Raw genomic sequence first — 23580 nt, 5'->3', positions numbered from 1 at the left:
CAAACTGAAAAACCTGCTTGGGAGCAACATTATGTTCTTCATGAATTTCCACAATGGAGCATGATACCTTTGGTTTGTGAGTTTTTTCAACGATGACGAAGTGATTGTCCAAATCGACTTTTAAATCAATCGCCTTGGTATCCCAGTGGGTGCGAATAGTAGTCTGTCTTTGCTTCAATTTGCTCTTTGCCTTCTTCTTCGTTGAATACGACGCTACATTTTGGTTAAGGGCGGACTTAGATGGTCTGCCCCTTCGTCTTGGTTGTTGAGTTTGTCCCTCAATGATACAATTATTCACTCCCTTACTCGTTGGAGAGGCTGCCGGTCTGCCTCTTCTTCTTCTCGATATTCCTGGTTCAGAGGATCCTGGAGAATAGGCTTGGGTTGATGGAGTGGATAAGGCCTCATGGTTCTGTATTGCAGTAGATTCACTTAAGGTCTTTGGAAAGCTATGAACTTCTGTCACTATTACTTTGCCCTTTCCTTTGTCTCCTACAGTTGGACTTGTGAATTCATTGGGCCTTGGATGAATGATTATCCCATCTAGAGCCTTGCGTTTTTTAGGCCCATTCTCATACTCCATTGACCTGAAATCCTCTATATCAATTAAAGGATTGAATATAGAAGGTTCCCTCATGAACTTATCAACTGTGCCCAGCCCAGTGAGAGTGTCAAAGCCCTTGGCCCAAAGTTCCAAAGATGGGCATTTGATAGAATAGGCTTGGCTACCAAGAAGGCCCGAATAAGAGTCTTTTGGTAAGGAATTACTTTTCTTCAGGTCCAGGCCCAAAGCATTATCGCTCAAAGCCCCATTTGAATTTTTTAATTGCTCAGAATTACCTGCTACTCCCTCCTTTTCTTCAAGTACATCGCTGTAGGCTTCAGATGGGGTAATAAAATTACCGTTCTTTTGGATGGGCAGTGCACTGTTGTCGATATCAGAGGAAATGTTGGGACATGATTCGTTAAGTGGTTCGCAAGGCTGTGAAGGCTCAACACTAAGCACTGCATCAGTACCTTGTGCGACAGGCTGTATTTCCATAGGAAGGCTTGACACAGGGTCCTTTTTTACAATCAGAGTTGCAGTATCCTCAAATGGGCAAATGTCTCCCACGCCTGGTAAAGTTACCATCGGAAATCTGCAAACTCTCTCCTCCCCTGACTCCGGCAGCTCCTCGATCACTTGTTCCACCATCCTCCTCTTCCCGGGGAGTTGTCTCCGATTCTCTCTAGCATCCCAGTTCTCCGCCTCTTTAATGGAAATTTTCATTTTCCATTGTCGATTGAAAGCAACGTCGATCGTTAGGCGTTTCTGGATTATCCAGTCATGGAACCATTTCGGAAGGACCTTGTCAAACGGCCATTTAGCCATTTCTTCCTGTTTCATCCAGATACCATACATAGGAAAAAAGGACCCTTGTTGGTCTTTAATGACTGTGGGCGGTTTGAAACAGAACTTCTGTTCATGAGAAATGATGCCACATTTAAGGCATAATTTTGGAAGCTTCTCGTATTTGTATTGAATCCATAGGTCTTTGATAGGCTCCCTTTTCATGAAGAAACCTGAGAACACTGGTTTATCTATGTCGAGTGTGGCCCGGAATCGTACAGACCCCATTCCAAACGAACCCGTCTCGAAGTCTATGTATCTAGGCAGCTTATAATTTGGAGAAGCTTTAGCAGCCAACTCCTCCAAGTTTGTTTTGTTCCAGTAAAAGGGTGGAATTCCACTGAGCCTCACCCAAAAAGGTGATTTGTCAAACTTAACTTCCGAAGGCGTTAACCATGATGGCCATGGCATGATGACCAACAGAGCTCCACAAATAATCCATGGCCTTCGTTGGAGGACATTCCACGCATCCTCTTTAGTGGCAAACGAAAAATGCAATATGCCCTCATCATCTTCCCTCCAGCTCCACCCTTTAAAGGCTGCCCAAGCTTTCTTTAATGTGTTCGCAATGGCCATTCGACCGAGTTTGCCTTTACAGATGAGCTTCCCTAGTAGGACTTTACCCTGTGGCTCTTGATTATCAACTTCCCCTGGGTCTAGTCTGTATGTTAAGTCTTCGGTTGAAACTTGAACTGTTTCCTCAAACAAATGACTGAGAGAGTTATCAGCCATACTGCAAAGAATAAATTTGTTGATGATGAATGTAGATTTTAGATGATGGAATAAAGACTCCTTGAGTAACTGTTTTCACTGTCCGAAGTTACACCTAGTATACTCCGGTAATCTCCACTTGCGAGAAGCTCCTACAGAGCATTTATATTAACATATTTATTAGGGCTTACTTTGACAATATATCAACATAAGAAATTTTTGCTTAAAGGAAATTTGGCAAAGTTCCCATCCACACTTAATAATTAACCCCGGGGAGTTGTTATTAAGTCGTGAGTAAGTGGAATCAAATAGGCCTGGGAACAAGTTAAACCAAAAAAAAAAAAATTGAAAAATTAAAACTTTACAAAAAAAAAAAAAAAATCATAATCTCTTTGTGTTATAAGTATGCTCTGTGGTTGCGGTTTATAACTGATCTTCCACATCAGAAATTTGTCTTCTTGAGATTATTGTGTGTTATTTGTGTTTCTTTGTGAAATTTGTGACATTGCATGCATCATTGGCAACGTGATTCTAAAAATCGTTTGGTAAAAAGAGTAGTAACTTTAGGTGAAATTGAAAGTGTTTTTGAAAAATTAAGCATAATGGAACAAGAACCTAATATTGCGCAAGAAAAAACACTACTTGAATATTTTTCACCTATTTCATCTAATGCTCCATCATGCATTGTTTTGCCTACTACTAATGCCACTCATTTTGAACTTAAACCTTCAATCATTCAATTGTTGCCTTCTTTTTATGGTTTAGAAAGAGAAGACCCTTACATGCATGTAAAAGATTTCTTGGATATTTGCTCAACTTTTCGTTTTCAAAATTTTTCGGATGAATCGGTTAAGCTTAGGTTGTTTCCTTTTTCTTTAAAAGATAAAGCCAAAGCTTGGTTAAACTCACTTCCAACCGGAACCATAACAACTTGGGATCAACTTTTTAATAAATTTCTTGCCAAATTTTTCCCCATGTCCAAAACTGATAATTTAAGAAGAGAAATCTCCGAATTTTATCAAAAAGATAATGAAGAATTTTATGAATGTTGGGAAAGATTTAAAGATTTATTATTAAAATGCCCCCACCATGGTTTCGAAAAATAGAGACTTGTAAAATATTTTTATGATGGTTTAACCTCTTCAAACCGACAAATGATTCAATCTATGCATACCGGAAAAATTTTGAAATTACAAGGGCAAGAGGCTTGGGAAGCTCTTGAAGAATTATCTGTTAATTCACAACAATAGAATTATTCTGAGCCTAGGTCTAGAGCAAATAATTCACCTAAAAGAGGAGGAAAATATGAAATTAAAGAAGAAACTGATTTGAGAACATCTTTTGAAAAATTAGCAAGAAAAGTAGAAGCCTTAGTCATAAGTCAAACTATGAATTCTCATGTTCAACCTAAAAAAGAAGTTTGTGCTAGTACTTGTCATAATGATCAATCATGTCCTTCTTTTCTTGAAACATTTTCCGAAGAGGCTAATGCATTACATTCATATGGTAAACCAAATGATAGCCCATTTTCTAACACATACAATCCTAATTGGAGAAACCATCCCAATTTTTCATGGAGACAAAACCAACCACAAATGAACTAAGGAAACTAATTCAACATGCCAAATCCGAATCATGCCCAACCAAGTCAACCTTACCCTCCACAAAGAAAGCCTTCCTTAGAAGACACTTTACAACAATTCATGCAATCCACCCAACAAATCATGCAAAATCAGTCTCAATCCATTGCCAAACTTGAGACACAATTGGGTCAACTTGCCAATGCCGTAACTGAGAGAGAAAAAGGGAGATTTCCTAGCCAACCCATCCCAAATCCTAAAGGTCAATATGAAGTAGGAATTCCAAGTCATAAAGAAGAAGCTAAGTCTATTTCAACTCTTAGGTCCGGAAAACAAATTGCCAAACCCGATTACACACCTCAAGTTGAAAAAGACCAAAGCCAACCTCAAAGTTCCAACACAAATGACTTGTCAAAAGATAATGATCAAATTCTTCCTTCCATTCCAAAAGCTCCTTTTCCACAAAGATTACTCCCAATCAAGAAAGGCAACCAATATAGTGACATCTTAGAAGTGTTCAAACAAGTAAGTATCAACATCCCCTTCTTAGATGCCATTAAACAAATTCCTGCCTACTCCAAATTCCTGAAAGACCTTTGCACTGATAAAAGAAACACTAATGTTCCAAAAAAGGCATTTTTAACTGAACAAGTTAGCTCCATAATTCAATATAAAAGCCTTGTAAAATATAAAGATCCTGGTTATCCAACAATTTCATGCATCATTGGTGATCATTTTATTAACAAAGCTTTACTTGATTTAGGAGCTAGTGTGAATTTATTGCCTTATTCTGTTTATAAGCAACTTGGTCTAGGAGAATTAAAACCAACTGTTGCCACTGATTTCGCCCAATATACGTGGACCAGTCAAACAGGGACACGTGGATCAGATAACTTGTAAATATTTGATAAGTCTTTGTATGCCACAAGGAAGCACCCTGGGCATAGGTCCCGGAGGAGGCACCCGGAGTACAAGGTGCTCCCGGAAGCTCGCATAACATAAAGCCTCTCCGGGATGTGTCAGGCCTCTCCTGAGCAATCAAGTCGCATTTAATGCTGCATGGGAGGAAGCGTGTTGGGACTGCAACACGCAATAAAGTCTGACGGCACAACCTCCAAACAGCAGCGCCACAGTAATGATCGTTTAAGTCTAGCGACGGCTACTCTGCGAAGAGTCACATCAATCACAAGGCAAAAAGGACATTCCTCATAAAAACCCTACAGCACCTAGGGACTTGACCATGCATTACCCATGGTATATTCATTGGGAATACCCAACTTTATGGATACTTACAGACACGTTTGTAAGAACAATTCTAGGGATTACCCCACCAAAACACTATAAATACCCCCTCAAAACTCATTTAATGGGATCGAGAATCTTGGGTTGCATATGAGCAAGAAGAGCAAATACTCACCAAGAACATTCTCTGTATTTATAAGGGTAACATTCCCTCAAGTGTGGAATTTGTATTAAATACATCCATTAATAACAAAGACTCGTGGACTAAGGCTCATTAACGCCCCAACCACGTAAAAATCCTCATCTCACTTTCTTGCAGCTCAATATTATAATTATATTTTAATAGTTGCCAAAAATCTCGGTCAACATTTTGGTGCTTTCATTGAGAGCTGAAGAAAGCTGCTACACAACAAGCATTTGACTTCACAAAAATGGTGGAGACAAGAAGTACACGTCAGCCTCGCCCTCTGGAAGATGCTCAAGACCCAAATGAGGAAGATGTAGCCTCAAGAGCAGCAGAGGAGTCTGAGGAAGAAGAAGAAATAGTCCCCGACGAGGACTACGAGGGGAACCTCGACGAGTATGCCTATGACGAAGGAAGTTACTCAGAGCTGGTGCTTCTCAGACAAAAAGCTATCGATCACGAAGCCGAGATCGAAGCTCAGAAAGCGCAAAACCAGAAAATGCAGGAAGTGATGCTAGCCATGCAGAAAGCCATGGAAGCAGCTGGCATTCACGTGCACCCCAAGGCAATGATCGCTGGACTCAACAGGGAGCCAGCGACGTCTTCGCCTAATTCCCAGCAGCAGAAATCTAGGGAACCTAGCCCTATAAGATATCCTGCTGAGGGAAATCAGACGAAAAACCCTACTTCTACCCCTGGGCGAAAGAAAAAGGTGCAGGATCCGCGAAGGGTCCGCTCAGATTTCCCTAAAGGGAAAGGTCCACAGAGGGGCAAGCCCCAAAAAGGGAGTCTTGGCCCTCAGGATCGAGGGGACCGAAAAAGCATTTCTGTGCACCAGGAACCAGGGGGTAGAGGGAGAAGAGGACAAAGATGTCCTCCCATTGATCTGAGAAATCAAATTAATGGGAATCAAGGTGACCTCCGGGATCACCTTGACCAAAAAAGACACGGGCCCGTGGTTTCCTCGGGTACGTTAAACGAAGGGATTATGGCGGAACTCGCCATACTTCGAAAAGACATTGCTCGAGTCTCCCAGAGGCAGAAGGGAGACGACTCCGATTCAGACAGCGAGGATCGGGAGCCGTGTGCCAAGCACATCCTGGAGGCGGAGCTCCCTAAAAACTTCAAGATGCCCGAAATGGCGGCATATACCGGGAACTCCAATCCCAGTGACCACCTGTCACGGTTCAACCGTGTCATGACAGTCATGCGGGTCAGCAATGATGCCAAATGTCTGTGCTTCCCACTCACTCTGAGTGGGTCAGCGGAGGAATGGTTCAAAAAGCTGGAACCAGGATCCGTGGGCTGTTGGAATAAGCTCCAGACCAACTTCCGGAGACAGTTTGTCGCCGCCAGAAAGGTTAACTTGGAGGTTAGTGCCTTGACCAATATCAAGCAACTGCCCACTGAGACCTTGAAGAATTACATCAAGAGGTTCCGAGAGGAAGCCTCGAAGACCAAGAAGGTTGATGACGGACAACAGCTTGCACTTCTCCAAGCAGGAATCCGTACTGGGACTCCCTTCTGGAATGAGTTGCAGCAAGAAGGGGCTGCCAGCCTCCAGGACTTCCAGAAAAGAGTCCAAAAGTATATCAACCTCGAAGAAGCCCAAATCGTGGCTTATGGAGGCTATTATCCCACCGGGATAGCAGGGTATATGCCCGGAGTATCGCCCTCGGGTATTGCCCCGACCGCGACTCCACAAGTGAGTGGCATACAGTTCTCTGCTACCCCCGGGTATAGCCAGGGCCAAGCTTTGGCGCCAGCATCTTCTCATTTTGGCAACCCGTCCGGGGTGAATGGGCAAGCTCCTTCACAGGCTGCCCCGACTGCTAGCCTAACAAGCCCTGCCCAGGGATCGAGGAGTAAAAGGTCGTCCAAAGGCAGCACCCAAACGGGAGAGAAGCGCCAGAAAAAGGGGTACACCCCCCAATATACTCAGTACACGGAGCTATCGGACTCTCAGGAGCGTGTGTACTTCGCCACTAGGCAAAATACGCACTACCGGAGACCGCAACCGTTGTACAAAGACAGCTCCCGGAGAGATCCGAGCAAAAGATGCGAGTACCACAACGACATTGGTCATAGCACCAATGAGTGTAAGAATCTCAAGGACGAGATTGAAAATCTAATCCGTTTGGGCCACCTCTATGAGTGGATCAAAAATAGGTTGCCCCACCTTAATTCGGGACAGGTGGCTAGGGGTATGCCTCCGGGAATACCAGGGGGTACAGCAGGAGTATTGGCTTCAGCTGCTCCCGCAGGTGACGCCCAGCATATTCCCGGGCTACCGCCCCGGCCTAATGGGCGGGTGGCCATGATCTCCGGAGGTCCCCATATCGGAGGGAACACTCGCAAGGAGCAAAAACGATACGCCGAGGCCGCGAAGCACAATGAGATATGGGAAGTTACTCAACTCCCAGCTCAAAGGCCCCGGCTGATGGACCAACCCATCACGTTCACGGAAGAAGACGACAAGACGGTGCGTTTTCCTCATCACGACCCACTGGTCATAGAGACCCCCATCGCAAATAAAGTGGTGGCCAGGGTCTTAATTGACAATGGGAGTTCCGTGAACCTGCTCTTCAAAGAAGCCTTCACCACGATAGGGTTGACCGACCGGGACCTCTCGCCTAGTGGGTCGCAGCTCACGGGGTTTAACGGGACGACGCTTATCCCGATGGGAAAAGTAAGGCTCCCGGTTACTCTGTGCCCAGATACTCCCCAAAGCACATTTAAATATTGCACCTTCGTGGTGGTAGACTGTCCGACAGCCTACAACGCGATCCTCGGCCGGCCGGCCCTAGTGGACTTTGGTGCAATCACTTCGATACGACATCTGTGCCTAAAATTCCCTACCCAGGAAGCCGGAGTCGGAACTGTGAGGGGAAATCAGGGGGAAGCAAGGCAATGTTACAATGTTGCCACCCACCTACCCGTACTTATGGTCCGGGAGTCCCATCAGATAGAGAAAGCTGAAGAGGATGAGTTGGATCCTCGTGTAGGATCCGAAAGGGTCGTGGAACCAATGGAGGACGTCGAAGAAATACCAGTGTGCGACGACGACTCCACCAAAATACTCCGGATAGGGAAGAACCTGGACCCGGAGGAAAAGGACAAAATAATAAAAACACTGAAGGGCGCCATCGACATCTTTGCATGGCGCGAAGAAGACATGACAGGCATAAGCCCTCACGTCATCACCCATGTACTCAATGTCAACCCGGACATGCCTCCTGTACAGCAAAAGAGACGCCCTCTTGACTCGGTGAAGGCCGAGGCTCTAGAGAAAGAGGTGGACAAACTTTTGACCAGCGGCATGATCCGCGACGTATCCGGAATGGTGTTACTGGTTTTCTGTTTATTACGCAAGTGTACGTATCAAGTAGTATCTCACGCAAGTGAGGTCGAACCACAGGGAATTGGATTGAGTACTACTAAATTATAATTATGATTCTATTTGGTAAAATAATAAGTTGCAATTTTAAAAGTAAATAACTCAGAAATTAAAGAGAAAATAAACGAAGATTAATCAAGATGAGAGATTAGGGAGGTGAATCCTGTTGATAAGTTACCTATGTTAATGCCTAATTGCTATCCTTATCTCAATGTGAAAGACAGATTATAAATTAACCTAACTCTTTTCAGATCTTTTAGGTTCTAAATAATATGTTCTCTAATTAACTTCTTAATTAGATCAACACAAAATCAGCATTAAGCAATAATCTATTAGTCACTAGGCTATGTAAATACTTTCGTTTTACATCAAAACCTAGACCATCCAAATTTTAGCATTCCTAATTCTCACTTTTCAGATTTCGAATTAGGATCATAGAGCATGTAAAAGGTGATCAAGCTTGCACATGAAATTAAACACAAATAAAGATAGTAATCACACATAAGATGAAGGAATGGCAATTATTTATTAACTAGGCATAAACTTAAACAACATTCATCATCCTCCCTTATTGGGAAATTTAGTTCATAATAACTCTAAAAACATCCATGATTAATTCAGAAATAAAAACAAACATAAAGATGAATAAAAAGGGTAAAAGAAAGAAACTAGAAGGTGGTATCGCTCCGGGTCTTCAAGATAGCTTCCTCTCCACTTTGCCTCCACTATTAGGTCTGTTTTTGCTTGCCTTTGACCTTCAATGTCGTATTCCTTATATAGGGATAAGTGGTGAGCCTCCAATTGAGTGAAAAATCAAAATTAGGTCAAATCTGCGATTTCCGTACATAGTCGCGACTAGCATTTAAGGCTGAGTCGCGACTACGAGCAAAACTCGAAAACCGAGTTTCGCCTATCTTACGAAGTCGCGACACAGGTCGCGACCGGGAAAAAGGGTCGCGACCGAGGGCTCATCGAGGTCGCGACTACGATGCTTCGGGAACCAAATTTTCCAATTTTTCCAAGTTTGTCCCAGTTTTTCGCCATTTGACTGAATTCGAACTTTAACACCCCGGGAACCTGAAATAATGAAAATCAAGCGTAAAACTGCTCCAAAAGACACCAATAGACGAGATAATGCTAACTTTAAAGACCCGAAATATAGGTTAATTATAACCTAACAAATTCCCCCAAACTAGACTCTTACTCGCCCTCGAGTAAGATAAAAAAAACTAACTACTCTATCAGATAATCACTACACTGCTGACTCATGCTCTGTTTCCTTCCTTGCATAAACTAGAATTTTGTTCTTACTAACTCTAACAATTAACTCGGATGCTCAATTAATAACACTATGTACAACTGGAACAATCTACTCAAGTATGAAACATTGTTATAAAAGTTTTACTCTTTCCATTAGTTCCACAACCCGATAACTCATAAGCTTGCATGCTTACCTTTCTCCACTAATGTTGACAGTATTCTTTTGGAATCATTAGGTCTTTTCAAGGTTTAGGTAATATGGCTCAGATATTCAGGGATAGGCAAAAGATAATTTTGGCTCAAGATATCATAAGCACACAAACAGAACCCACAAGCTTCTTATTTTTTTCAATACCCCATAGCGTTCCCACATCTACCAAGATTGAGATAGGATATATTTACTATTTTCCAACATCACTGAAATCATATACTTTATTTGTTTATTTTTCTCTTTTTTTTTTTTTTTTATTTTTCAAGTATATTATTTTTTTTCAGTGACATTGAATTACACAATTTTTTTCTTCTCAATCTTACAAAAAATTTTCTCCCTCTCACTATTTCGTCACACTAAATGTTTCTTTTCCCCCAAACTAATCATATAGCTTATGATATCATGGATAATCATGGTGAAAACAAAGAGTAATAGTGTGGTTGCAAAATTTCAAATCAGTGGGTGAAAACTCAACAGGTTAAGGCTCAAAAGGGTAACTAGGGATACACATTATGGTAGGCTTGAAAGGCTCAAACTATCCAACAAATGCCTAAGTCATATTCCAATTGAACACTATCAAGGATTTCGCCTCAAAAGAATAAACATGCAAGTTCTAAGCTATCCTGTCAATCTTACCACAAACCATAGTAAAACAGTTATAACAATTTTCACAGATTGAGTAATTGCAATTGTACACAGGTTTCTAAGCATCCAAACTAATCCAAAGAGTTAATAGAATCAAGCACACAGTTATTTTACAATTTCAGATCACATCACACTAATCAGCAGTATACAACTATCGTCAAGCTTTTTTCCATTCCTTAACTAAAACAAAAAAACTAAAACAGAAAATTAAAATGCAGAAATTAAAGTGCAGAATTTAAAATTTTTAAGTCTCTCCCCCCAAACTAAAATATGACATTGTCCCCAATGTGACATTAAAGAAAAAGGAAAGGAAACTTACTTGAGCGCCACATCAACAAGCGGTTGACGCCCGTAATAAGCATCATGCTGGACAACTTGAAAGTTGTTTTTAAAAATGCCCTCAAGCTTGGCATGTAATGAGTTTGAACCAAAAGCCACACCAACAACACAAGACTTTCGATGATGAGCTTGGGGAGAAGCCTTTCGTAGCTCGTAGAGGATATAATATGGTGTTGATGAAATATATGGATCCATTGGTGGTTTGTTTGTCAATATCATTGATGTAGTTGAATCAATGATGTCATGTTCTTCCTCATCCTCCAATGTCACAGTTTCAACACTTTCATCTAACAACCCTTCTTCTTGTTGCTCACTCTTCACTTGGCTATCCATACCCTCACTTATGATTTCATATTCAATGATTTCCTTTTCACAAGGATCTTGATCTTCAAATGTAGGCTCATTATCTTCCTTGTATTCAAATAATGACCCTTCTTCATTGTACCAACAACTCTCATAACTTTCATCATTGGAGTTATTACATTCTGAATCATGAGTCATTGAATTATCACATAAAGATCTCACCATGTCAGTTAAGCGATTAATCTCTCCTGGAAGTGATTGTAGAAGTGATAGTAGTTGCTCCTCTTTTTCAGTTTGTTGGGATAAATTTGGGCAATAAGGTGGGTATTGGTGACTCCAACCCTGAAGTGATGATTCCAATGCCAATCGTAATCAAAATCTGCCATATCATTCAACAGATTTATTACATCATGGCCTCTCATTAATAAAGGCGCTCCAGTTGCCTCTGCTCCATAATCAACCCAACTTCTTGTTTCATCGTTAAGTCCATCATACAAGAGCCATGTAAAACATCCACTTGAGAAAGTGGGATAACATCTCTCTCCAAGCTCTTTAAATCTCCTCCAAGCAGAATAGAATGGTTCATTGTGTTGTTGGACAAAATCCTCAAGATATAGCATCTGGATTTATCTTGCAGTTCAAACTCATAAGTAAAACATTTATAAACTTAAATAAAAAGAAACCAAATTAGAATAGAATTCAAATATATTGATATTAACTAAAACAGTCCCCGGCAACGGCGCCAAAAACTTGTTACTGGTTTTCTGTTTATTACGCAAGTGTACGTATCAAGTAGTAGCTCACGCAAGTGAGGTCGAACCACAGGGAATTGGATTGAGTACTACTAAATTATAATTATGATTCTATTTGGTAAAATAATAAGTTGCAATTTTAAAAGTAAATAACTCAGAAATTAAAGAGAAAATAAACGAAGATTAATCAAGATGAGAGATTAGGGAGGTGAATCCTGTTGATAAGTTACCTATGTTAATGCCTAATTGCTATCCTTATCTCAATGTGAAAGACAGATTATAAATTAACCTAACTCTTTTCAGATCTTTTAGGTTCTAAATAATATGTTCTCTAATTAACTTCTTAATTAGATCAACACAAAATCAGCATTAAGCAATAATCTATTAGTCACTAGGCTATGTAAATACTTTCGTTTTACATCAAAACCTAGACTATCCAAATTTTAGCATTCCTAATTCTCACTTTTCAGATTTCGAATTAGGATCATAGAGCATGTAAAAGGTGATCAAGCTTGCACATGAAATTAAACACAAATAAAGATAGTAATCACACATAAGATGAAGGAATGGCAATTATTTATTAACTAGGCATAAACTTAAACAACATTCATCATCCTCCCTTATTGGGAAATTTAGTTCATAATAACTCTAAAAACATCCATGATTAATTCAGAAATAAAAACAAACATAAAGATGAATAAAAAGGGTAAAAGAAAGAAACTAGAAGGTGGTATCGCTCCGGGTCTTCAAGATAGCTTCCTCTCCACTTTGCCTCCACTATTAGGTCTGTTTTTGCTTGCCTTTGACCTTCAATGTCGTATTCCTTATATAGGGATAAGTGGTGAGCCTCCAATTGAGTGAAAAATCAAAATTAGGTCAAATCTGCGATTTCCGTACATAGTCGCGACTAGCATTTAAGCTGGTCGCGACTACAGGCAAAACTCGAAAAACCGAGTTTCTGCCTATCTTACGAAGTCGCGACCTGGGTCGCGACCAGGAAAAAGGGTCGCGACCAGGCTCATCAGAGGTCGCGACTACTGATGCTTCAGGAAAAAGGGTCGCCATTTGACTGAATTCGAACTTTAACACCCCGGGAACCTGAAATAATGAAAATCAAGCGTAAAACTGCTCCAAAAGACACCAATAGACGAGATAATGCAAACTTTAAAGACCCGAAATATAGGTTAATTATAACCTAACAAATGGCTGGCCAATCCAGTCCTGGTGCCCAAGCCGAACGGGACATGGCGAGTTTGTATAGACTTCACTGATCTAAACAAAGCTTGTCCAAAGGACTGCTTCCTGCTACCCAGGATCGACCAAATGGTAGACCCCACTTCCGGATTTAAACTGTTATCTTTCATGGATGCCTATGCTGGGTACAATCAAATAAAAATGCATACGGCAGACCAAGAATGCACTAGCTTCAGGACCGATAAGGGGGTATACTGCTACCTAGTCATGCCTTTCGGACTGAAAAACGCCGGAGCAACCTATCAAAGAATGGTTAACCGGATGTTTAAGAGCCTCCTGGGACGAAACATGGAGGTGTACGTGGACGACATGCTCGTCAAATCCAAAGCATACAACAGCCATGCAAGCGACTTAGAAGAATGTTTCGAAGTCGTCCGGAGATACGGTATGAAACTCAACCCAAAAAAGTGCACATTTGGGGTCAAGTCAGGAAAATTCCTGCGTTTCATAGTCAGCCAAAGGGGGATTGAAGCAAACCCGGAAAAAATCCAGGCTCTCTTGGATATGCCATCCCCCAAAAAACATAAAGACGTGCAGAGCTTGACCGGAAAGGTAGCCGCATTGAGTCGTTTTATCTCACGATCCACGGACAAGTGCATACCCTTCTTCAACGTGCTAAAGAAATGCCAAAAGTTCGAATGGTCGGACGAATGCGAGGAGGCATTCAAGAGGCTAAAAGATCACATGGCCAAACCTCCTATCCTATCGAAACCCGTCCTTGGAGAAGACTTGTTTCTTTACTTGGCCGTCTCCGAGCACGCGGTCAGCGCTGCCCTGGTCCGGGAGGAAGAGAAAACTCAGCATCCCGTGTACTATGTCAGTAAGCGCATGATAGGGGCTGAAATAAGATACCTAGTCATTGAAAAATTGGTATTTTGCCTCCTGATGGCGTCGAGAAAGTTAAGGCCATACTTCCAAGCCCATCCGATCAAGATCCTAACCAATCATCCGCTCCGACAAGTTCTCCAGAAGCCTGAAGCGTCCGGAAGACTCCTCAAGTGGGCGGTGGAGCTAAGTCAATTCGACTTACACTACGTCCCCCAGATTTCCATAAAAGGCCAAGCCTTGGCGGACTTCATTACCGAATGCAACGAAGCCGAGGCAACAGCGAATACGCTGGTACCACCAATCCCCACCTGGAGGGTATTTGTAGACGGAGCTTCTAATGAGAACGGTTCAGGAGCCGGAATGGCTATGATATCACCAACTGGACTGCGGCTCCAGGCGGCCCTCCGATTTGACTTCACAGCTTCAAACAACGAGGCCGAATATGAAGCCCTGATAGTAGGGCTGAAGTTGGCAAAAGCTGTAGGGGCCAAAAGAGTGGAAGTCTACAGTGACTCTCAACTGGTCGTAAACCAGGTATCCGGAGAGTACCAAACTCGCGGCGAGCGGATGGCCGCATACGTAACAATAGTCCGAGAACTGCTCCACGAGTTCGCGGACTATAAAATAGAAAGAATCCCCCGAGAAAAGAGCGCTCACGCAGACTGTCTGGCTAAGTTAGCCTCAGATAGCGAAATCGAAGAGTTGGGGGTAGTACCAGTGGAACGCTTGGCAGAGCCAAGCATCAAAATAAAAGAGACCACACTAACGGTTGGGCAAGAACCCAGCTGGATGGTCCCCATCATAAAATACATAACAACAGGTGAGTTGCCCCAAGAGAGGGCACTGTCTCGAAAGATTCAGTATCAGGCTCATCGTTATGTAATGATGGACCAAATTCTCTACCGGAGAGGACTCAGCATGCCTTATTTAAGGTGTGTATCGGACCCTGAAGCTAGACAAATCATGCTAGAGGTCCACGAAGGGTTCTGTGGAGATCATACGGGAGGACCCAGTCTCTCAAAGAAAATATTGAGGCAAGGGTACTTCTGGCCAACAATGAAAAAAGATTGTATAGACTATGTCCAAAAGTGTGACTCGTGCCAAAGGTACGCGAACATACCGAGAGCCCCTCCAAACGAGATCACCCTGATGACCAGTCCCTTGCCCTTCGCGGTCTGGGGAATAGATCTCATCGGGTCTCTACCAACAGGAAAAGGAGGGGTAAAGTATGCAATAGTAGCAGTAGACTACTTCACCAAATGGACAGAGGCTGAGCCTATGAAGACAATAGCTGCCAAGAAGGCATTGGACTTTGTTATCAAAAACATAGTGTGTCGATACGACCTGCCTCACAAAATAGTCTCCGACAATGGAAAGCAATTTGATTGCGAGGAATTTACTGACTTCTGCAACCAACACGGAGTAGTGAAGAGCTTCTCCGCGGTAGCCAGGCCCCAAACAAACAGCCAGGCGGAAGCGGTCAATAAAATCCTAAAGGTCACCTTGAAAAAGAAGCTGCTGGCCTGCAAAAATAACTTGCCTGAAGAATTGCCAAGGGTATTATGGGCCTACCGGACGACCCCCAGAACCACAACCGGTCACTCGCCTTTCTCAATGGCGTACGGTTGTGAAGCAATGGTCCCGGTGGAAACATTATTCCCATCCCACAGGAGGACGACTTACGATCCTGCCACTAATCAGGCACTGCTCCAAGAGGCTTTGAATCAAGTCGAAGAACTCCGGGATGAGTCTCAAATACGGATGGCTGCTTATCAAAAGAAGGTGACCAAGTATTTTAACTCTAAGGTTAAAAACAGAAAATTCGCTATTGGGGATATGGTCCTAAGAAGGGTTTTCCCAGCCACCCAAGAACCCGGAGTGGGGGTACTTGGGCCAAATTGGGAAGGACCATATGAGATCGAGGACGAGATCGGCTCCGGCACTTACAAACTAAAAAGAATGGACGGAACCACCGTCCCAAGAGCCTGGAATGCCGATCACCTCAGAAAATATTACCAGTAGCGAAATAAAACTTAGACTTTGTTCAAAGGGTTTGTACCGTCCAAATGTATACCTCCTCTACATATTAAATAAAACTGAGTGCCTTAAAAACAAAGTTTCTATGCCACTCAGGGGGGTACTAGGGTATACCGCACGGATAGACAGAAAAACAAACTAAGTAAAATATCCTGACCCAAAGGGCAGGTCAAAAAGTATGCGCAAGAATAAAACGCATAAGTATAAAAACCCTGATCCAAAGGACAGGTTAAAAAACATAAGTATGTGGCAAAAGAAAGATCACATATAAAATATCCTGGCCCAAAGGGCAGGTCATATACATATAAATGGCCCGGGGATAGGCCTTAAAATATAATTGTCTCCCCTTCGAATAAAAACTGCTACCTACATATATTGCTATAAGGCAGCAGCAAATATGTACAAAAAAAAAAGAGAGAATAATAAAAGAAGCGGGTGGAATCTTGGTTATACTGGGTCGGTTGTACAGCAGCTCAGTCAGCGCGCGGAGGAAGGCGAGGTCCGATACGTGCCTCTAACACGGCATCAAGCTTCTTCTTCTTTTCCCGGAATTTGGCAATCATTTCCTCGGGTTTGGGATAAAAAGTAAGCTTGATATTCTGGTCGTTGGTGGACCAAGCCATGTAGACTCCATCGTCAAAGCGCTTCGGACACCGGGCGCAGGAAACAGGAGAAAGGAGCTCGGCTCTTTTGGCCTTCTTGATGGATTGTTCCTTGAAGTCCCTGAGCTCCTTCAGCTCCGCAGCTAGAGCGGCCTTGGACTCTATATGTTCGCCTGGTGAGTTTCCTCTAAGGATCTGACCTTGGCAACCATCTCGTCCAAAGCCTCCCTGGCCTCCCGTAGATCTCGCCTGGCCTTATCAGCAACCCCGCTTTGAGCCCTCAGCTCCTCCTGATGTTGGGCCTCCATCCTGTCCCTCCGCTGGGCCTTGTCCCGGATCATGGCTTCCGCCTGAGCCTCCCTCCGTTTGGCCTCCTCTTCCTTGGCCTTAGCAGCCGCCTCCTGGCGCTCGGCAGCCTCTTGGTAGATCTGCCTCTCCGCTGTGAGGTCCTGAAGGACCTTCCTGACATCGTTCATGTCCCCAAAGTCGGACAGAACGAAGCCATGATTTATGATGTTCTTGGAGAGGCGGCCAACCTCAGCAGCAAGCTAAACAATAACACAAGTGTAAGAAAGAAAAACCTCCCAAGAAGAAAAATAAAGGGAAAAGCAAAAATTGCGAAGTACTTACCACGGTGAGGGAATGGCTGAGGTCCTGGACCTGGAAGATGGAGTTCAGGGAGGCACAAGTGGCGAACCGCTTAGGCGCGCATCGAGTGAGCTGAGAAGCGAACTCTCCGGTCATCTCCGCGGCAAAAGGAGCCAAGGTGGGCCCAAGGAAGCGACGGAACCAGTCCGATAAGGGGTCCAGGTTAAGGTCCCACAGATCCTGGTACTCCGGGTTGTTGATACTCGCCTCTACCTCAACCCGCAAAACCCTCCTAAGGGCTTCCACCTCGGCGTACCCCCGGGAGTACTCATCCATGGCATAGTTATGTTTGGCTATCCGAAGCTCTTGCCTCACCTCATCTCCCGGGACCAGAGTAAGCATGATGTTGGGAGGAGCAGGATTTTCTTCCATGGGGGAGACCCCGCCGTCAAGACCATGGGCGGGAGTGTCGGCTCTCCGAGGCTTCTTGGGCTCGTCCTGGGCAATCATTTTGCCCTTGCGCTTACGAATCAGAGCCACCTCAGGGCTCCTCTTCGCCTTCTTCAGCCTTCTCCGGAAGGGCCCGGAGCTCTCCTGCACCCTCGGCGACTTCCTCGGAGAAGTCCCACTGCTTTCCTTGGCCTTCTCCCGGAAGCACCTCCTCGTCATCCACTAAATCAATAGTGTCGGGGGGAGCGCTGGAAGAGACCTTCAGGGAAAGGCCAGGGGGGAAGAGGTAAAGGCCGGAGGAGCCACGGGAGTGTGAACTCCGGCAAGCTGTTCCAAAATGGCATCCATGGAGACACCTGTTTCACAAAATAAGCAAGTGTTAGATGTCCGTGGGGAACCACTCATACAAGATACAACAAATAAGCTACTCCTACCCGAACTTCCTAATTCGGCCCTAGCAAAGTCCTGAACTTTAATGCTGGCAGCATCATCTCCGAGATAACTGTCCGAAGGCCAAAACCAGCTGGACGTTATGTAAGCTGAAGGACCTAAGGGAATAGGTTCCGGAGGGCCAGAGCCCATCCGGGATCGACCTAGGAAATCTCCTAAGTTTGAAAAATAAAATTCCTTCAAACGATCCCCCTACCGGGTCGATGGCATCCTAAACCTATGAAGACGCTCGTCGAACCCTACAGGCCTATGACTGGCGTATTCACCAACGGAAGGAACATAACGAATTATCAAAGGAGACTTACCGCCGGCACCGGAGGTGCTAGCACCAGGAGCCCCCGAGTTTGGCTCTGGGACCGAAGGCTGTGGCCGGGGGGTTTGCCTCTCCGAAGAATCCTCAATACGAAGGGGCCTCCTGGCAGGACGATCCCCAATCTCTTCTTGAAGAATCTTGTCAAAAAATTTAGCCTCGGACTTCCCGGCAATCGCCTGGCTCCTTCGCACCACCGGACTCCCCACGCGAAGTCCCCTCCCAGAGGCAGCCTGGGCCTGAGAGTATGCCTTCTCCTGGGCCTTCCGGTAGAGATAATCTTGATACTTTTTCTCTGTCGTGGCGATAAGCTCATCCCTGAAGGCCTTCTCCGCGACCGGCGCCCTTACATTGGGACAGATGACCCGTGAGAGGTTAGAGTCCTCCACGGATTGATGCGGAAGGATAAGTTTGGCCTTCCTGCAGTTCTCCATGGTGACCAAACCCCCGACATCGAGATCGGCGCGGTCGTAGGAGGCAAAGGCTTGGGCCCTCCGGAGGAAGGTCTGGGTAGGGGCCGTCCGCTGATAGGGTGGGATCCTCACCCACTCAGTAAGGAGCTCCGGGTGATCCACTGCCCTGAACCCGGAGGAAAAGAAAAAGCGATGGCGATACTCCTTGACGTGAGTCTGCCTATTATACGGAACCACCCCCTCGTTGGCGGGATGGATCCGGAACCCATAGAAACCGTCCTTAAGTTTGTCCCCTTTCTTGGGGATGGATACAAGTTCATAAAAATATAAAATTTCCGCCGGGTTGGGAGATCCCCATCCGCGGGCGGCATAAAAAATAAATAAGCCTGAAAGCAGGCGATAAGCTTGAGGAATGAGTTGGTATGGCGCAAGGCCGACAAATACAAGGAAATTAACAAAATAGTCTTGAAGCGGGAGCATGGCGCCGGCCATCAGGTGTGTCTGGCTCCAGGCCCCGAAGCCGCCGTAATTGTGGTTAGGCGTCTCCGAGTCGCGAGGTGGCTGGTGATAGGTCCCTGAAGTGGAAGGTTTGATCCCAGCAACGTCCATAATATTCTCCAGCTGGTGAGGGCAGGTTAGGGTGGAATGAAGCTCAGCCGCTTCCCACCCGGTCGCTCGGGATTTATACCCCTCCTGGGCAACGGGTCCCAGGGAAACCTCCTCCAGAGTGGCCATGCGTTTCCCGCTCTTCTTCGAAGATTTCGAACCAGAGGCAGACATTTTGTATTCTGTGAAAAAAAAAAGGGAAAGAGAAAATTCCAACAGTTGGGTCCCATACCAAACCCTAAGTCAAGAAAAAGGGAGTGGGGGTCCCCTAACCGCTGGAAAGAGGCCCCCTCCGGACACGTGTCACATGGGAAACCCTAGAAAGATTCCCTGAACAAGTGTGGGGTGCAGTAAAATCGCAGAAAGTGGTTTTACACAGTAAGAGAAACAGAAGGAAAAAGACCCCATTCTATGCCCTAAGCAACCGTTGAACGAAGAACATATGGTTTTCTTCAACGAAAATGCACGATAATAACAGAGGCATAATAATGGCGGTCCTACAACTAAAGCAGTAAACACAAAACAGAATACATGAAGAACCTAAACACTTGCATGCCCAGGAATCTCAAAATGCGAACCCAGAAAAAACAAACAAAGCAAGTAAAAGCATGTCATTACCAAAGGATGCAAGAAACTTACAGTAAAGTGTTGAACTGGGGGTCCTGAGTTTAGTCGAGTAAAGACGAGAAGGACTGATGATAGCAAACAAGGAAAAACTGGGAAGAAATGGCGAAGTGTTCAGAAGGTTCGTGCTGTTTTTGAAGAATTTTCTCTCTGGGAAATTCGAGCAAAAATGGCAAGGAATGGAAAGTAACCGAAATGAAGTAAAGGTGGTGGCTTTTATAGGCAAAAGTGCATGAGGAACAGGCGTCACCACCTACCAATCGTACGGTGGGGGAAATGCACGATTCAAATACCCAAAGATCAACGGGTCAGATTGAGTTGCCATAAAGGCGGTGGAAACGTTTGAGTATCCGTCTGACACCATTAATGCGCCGCATCAATCAAAGGGCATGAAACGAATCGACCTCTGCAAAAAAGCAAATCGCTGCATTTAATGCCATCATTAGACGCACCCTCACGCGCCCCAAGCTCGTGCCGAGAAACTGAGGAGGCGGCCGGAGATGCCTCTGCAAAAAGCGAATCGCTGCATTAAATGTCATCATTAAATGTGCCCCCACGCGCTCTGAGCTTAAGCCAGGGAACCGAGGAGTCAACCGGAGGCACCTAAGCAAGCCTTGGTTTATTTTCCAAGTAAACAAGGCTTGGGGGGTAAATGTTGCCCCTGATTTCGCCTAATATACGTGGACCAGTCAAACAGGGACACGTGGATCAGATAACTTGTAAATATTTGATAAGTCTTTGTATGCCACAAGGAAGCACCCTGGGCATAGGTCCCGGAGGAGGCACCCGGAGTACAAGGTGCTCCCGGAAGCTCGCATAACATAAAGCCTCTCCGGGATGTGTCAGGCCTCTCCTGAGCAATCAAGTCGCATTTAATGCTGCATGGGAGGAAGCGTGTTGGGACTGCAACACGCAATAAAGTCTGACGGCACAACCTCCAAACAGCAGCGCCACAGTAATGATCGTTTAAGTCTAGCGACGGCTACTCTGCGAAGAGTCACATCAATCACAAGGCAAAAAGGACATTCCTCATAAAAACCCTACAGCACCTAGGGATTTGACCATGCATTACCCATGGTATATTCATTGGGAATACCCAACTTTATGGATACTTACAGACACGTTTGTAAGAACAATTCTAGGGATTACCCCACCAAAACACTATAAATACCCCCTCAAAACTCATTTAATGGGATCGAGAATCTTGGGTTGCATATGAGCAAGAAGAGCAAATACTCACCAAGAACATTCTCTGTATTTATAAGGGTAACATTCCCTCAAGTGTGGAATCTGTATTAAATACATCCATTAATAACAAAGACTCGCGGACTAAGGCTCATTAACGCCCCAACCACGTAAAAATCCTCATCTCACTTTCTTGCAGCTCAATATTATAATTATATTTTAATAGTTGCCGAAAATCTCGGTCAACACCAACTTCTATAACACTTCAATTAGCTGATCGTTCTGTGAAAATTCCTAGAGGTATTATAGAAGATGTTTTAATTAAAGTAGATAAGTTCTATTTTCCTGTTGATTTCATTGTTCTTGATACTCAACCTGTTGAAAATGCTCATGCTCAAATACCCATCATTTTAGGTAGACCATTTTTAGCTACATCTAATGCAATTATCAACTGTCGTAATGGTGTATTGAAATTATCTTTTGGAAACATGACTGTTGAATTGAATGTTTTTAATGTTGCTAAATCTGTTGAGTGTGAGGAAATACATGAAGTAAACATGATTAACACGGAAAATATGTTTGAAATGGACATGAATGAATCTTTTGAAACTTATGCAAAAATGTTTGGAATGTGCTTAAATGTTGATGATTTTATTCATGATGTCAATTCTTTGCTTGAGTCTACCCCACTAATGGATACTGAAAAATGGAAAGCCAAAATTGAACCATGTATTCCATTAGAGCATGTTGAGTCAACTCCTGAACCACCAAAGTTAGATCTCAAACCTTTGCCCGACACTTTGAAATATGCATTTCTAGGAGAGTCTAACACTTATCCCGTTATCATTGCATCTGATTTAGATGAAAAACAAGAAACAAAGTTGTTAGATATCCTTAGAAAACATAAAAAGGCCATAGGTTGGACCATGGGAGACATTAAGGGAATTAGCCCAGCTGTGTGCATGCATAGAATTCATTTAGAAGAAAATGCTAAGCCCTCCCGAGAAAGTCAAAGAAGATTAAATCCAAACATGAAAGAGGTAGTAAGAGATGATGTAATTAAGATGTTAGATGTAGGGATCATTTACCCTATTTCTGGCAGTCCATGGGTTAGTCCTGTTCAAGTTGTTCCAAAAAAGTCTGGGATCACTGTTGTTAAAAATGAACAAAATGAGTTAATTCCTACTAGAGTCCAAACTGGGTGGAGAGTGTGTATAGACTATAGAAAGTTGAATAGTGTCACTAGGAAAGACCACTTCCCATTACCCTTCATTGACCAAATGCTTGAACGATTAACTGGCCATGCTTATTATTGCTTTCTTGATGGGTACTCGGGATATAACCAAATCCCCATTGCCCCCGAAGATCAAGAAAAGACTACATTTACTTGTGTAACGCCCCGATTTCCCGAGACGTCACACTAGCTAGTCCGTTTAAAACCATTTAAGATAAAGACAATAAAAGACTTCTTTAATAAAAAAATAACTAAGCATGAGATCTCATTATTTTTAAAACAAAACATTTATTTATTCATAACTTTAAAATATAAAGCCTTACAAAAACTATTTGAATCATAATCTTAAATGAAATATTTTTAAACCAAAACATCGTGACAATCCCCTAACATGTAATCCACGCCTCGAGCTCGCCACCCTCACTATATAGTTTTGCCTTTACCTGCACACAGAGTACCCGTGAGCTAACGCCCAGTAAGAAGAGCTATGTAGGACATAACCCCCCCAACCAGATAACATAGTCATAAGTATAACAATATCACAACATCAAATCAATTCATACCATACTTGCATACATATACCAACATATCATATCACATAATATTCTCAAATACAATATAACATCACATCACAATGTAATCTTAATGCATGTTATACTCACACACATAACACATAGTATCTTATCGCACATTATCCTCACATACGATAATCTACTCCCACTCATGTTGATCAGACATGAAGTGTAACTTTCCCTGCCTTGTGTTGTTCTCACACTCGGCATCCAATAAGGCAATCCCTTATCACAAGTTGTACTCACCCATGATAGGATAACCTACAAGTAAACCCATACAAGCAGCCAAAAATATATCCTGCAGTGCTATGCTCACACCAGCAGAAAACCTATCCTATAAGTGCTATCCTCACACAAACAGTCAAAAGCCTTATCACTATCACACACTAATAACATTAGCATAAAACAACAAT

At 43.6% G+C, this 23580-nt stretch overlaps 1 protein-coding gene and 1 non-coding gene across 2 annotated transcripts; one reads left to right on the top strand and one right to left on the bottom strand.

The window, feature by feature from the left end:
• Window positions 1–3090: 3090 nt before the first annotated feature.
• Window positions 3091–3197, bottom strand: LOC115708384 (small nucleolar RNA R71). The gene has a single exon (XR_004009885.1). It is a non-coding gene; the product is annotated as a small nucleolar RNA R71 (small nucleolar RNA).
• A 523-nt stretch (window positions 3198–3720) lies between these two features.
• LOC133033810 (uncharacterized) lies at window positions 3721–23342 on the top strand. The gene is made up of 3 exons (XM_061108822.1): window positions 3721–4538; window positions 21588–22688; window positions 23330–23342. The coding sequence occupies exons 1-3, from the start codon at window positions 3721–3723 to the stop codon at window positions 23340–23342; spliced, it is 1932 nt and encodes a 643-aa protein (XP_060964805.1).
• The last annotated feature ends 238 nt before the right edge of the window (window positions 23343–23580 follow it).

The sequence above is a fragment of the Cannabis sativa genome, chromosome 1 (genome assembly GCF_029168945.1).
Source record: "Cannabis sativa cultivar Pink pepper isolate KNU-18-1 chromosome 1, ASM2916894v1, whole genome shotgun sequence".
In the NCBI taxonomy this organism is placed as follows: domain Eukaryota; kingdom Viridiplantae; phylum Streptophyta; class Magnoliopsida; order Rosales; family Cannabaceae; genus Cannabis; species Cannabis sativa.
This window is presented reverse-complemented; position numbering and strand designations above follow the sequence as displayed.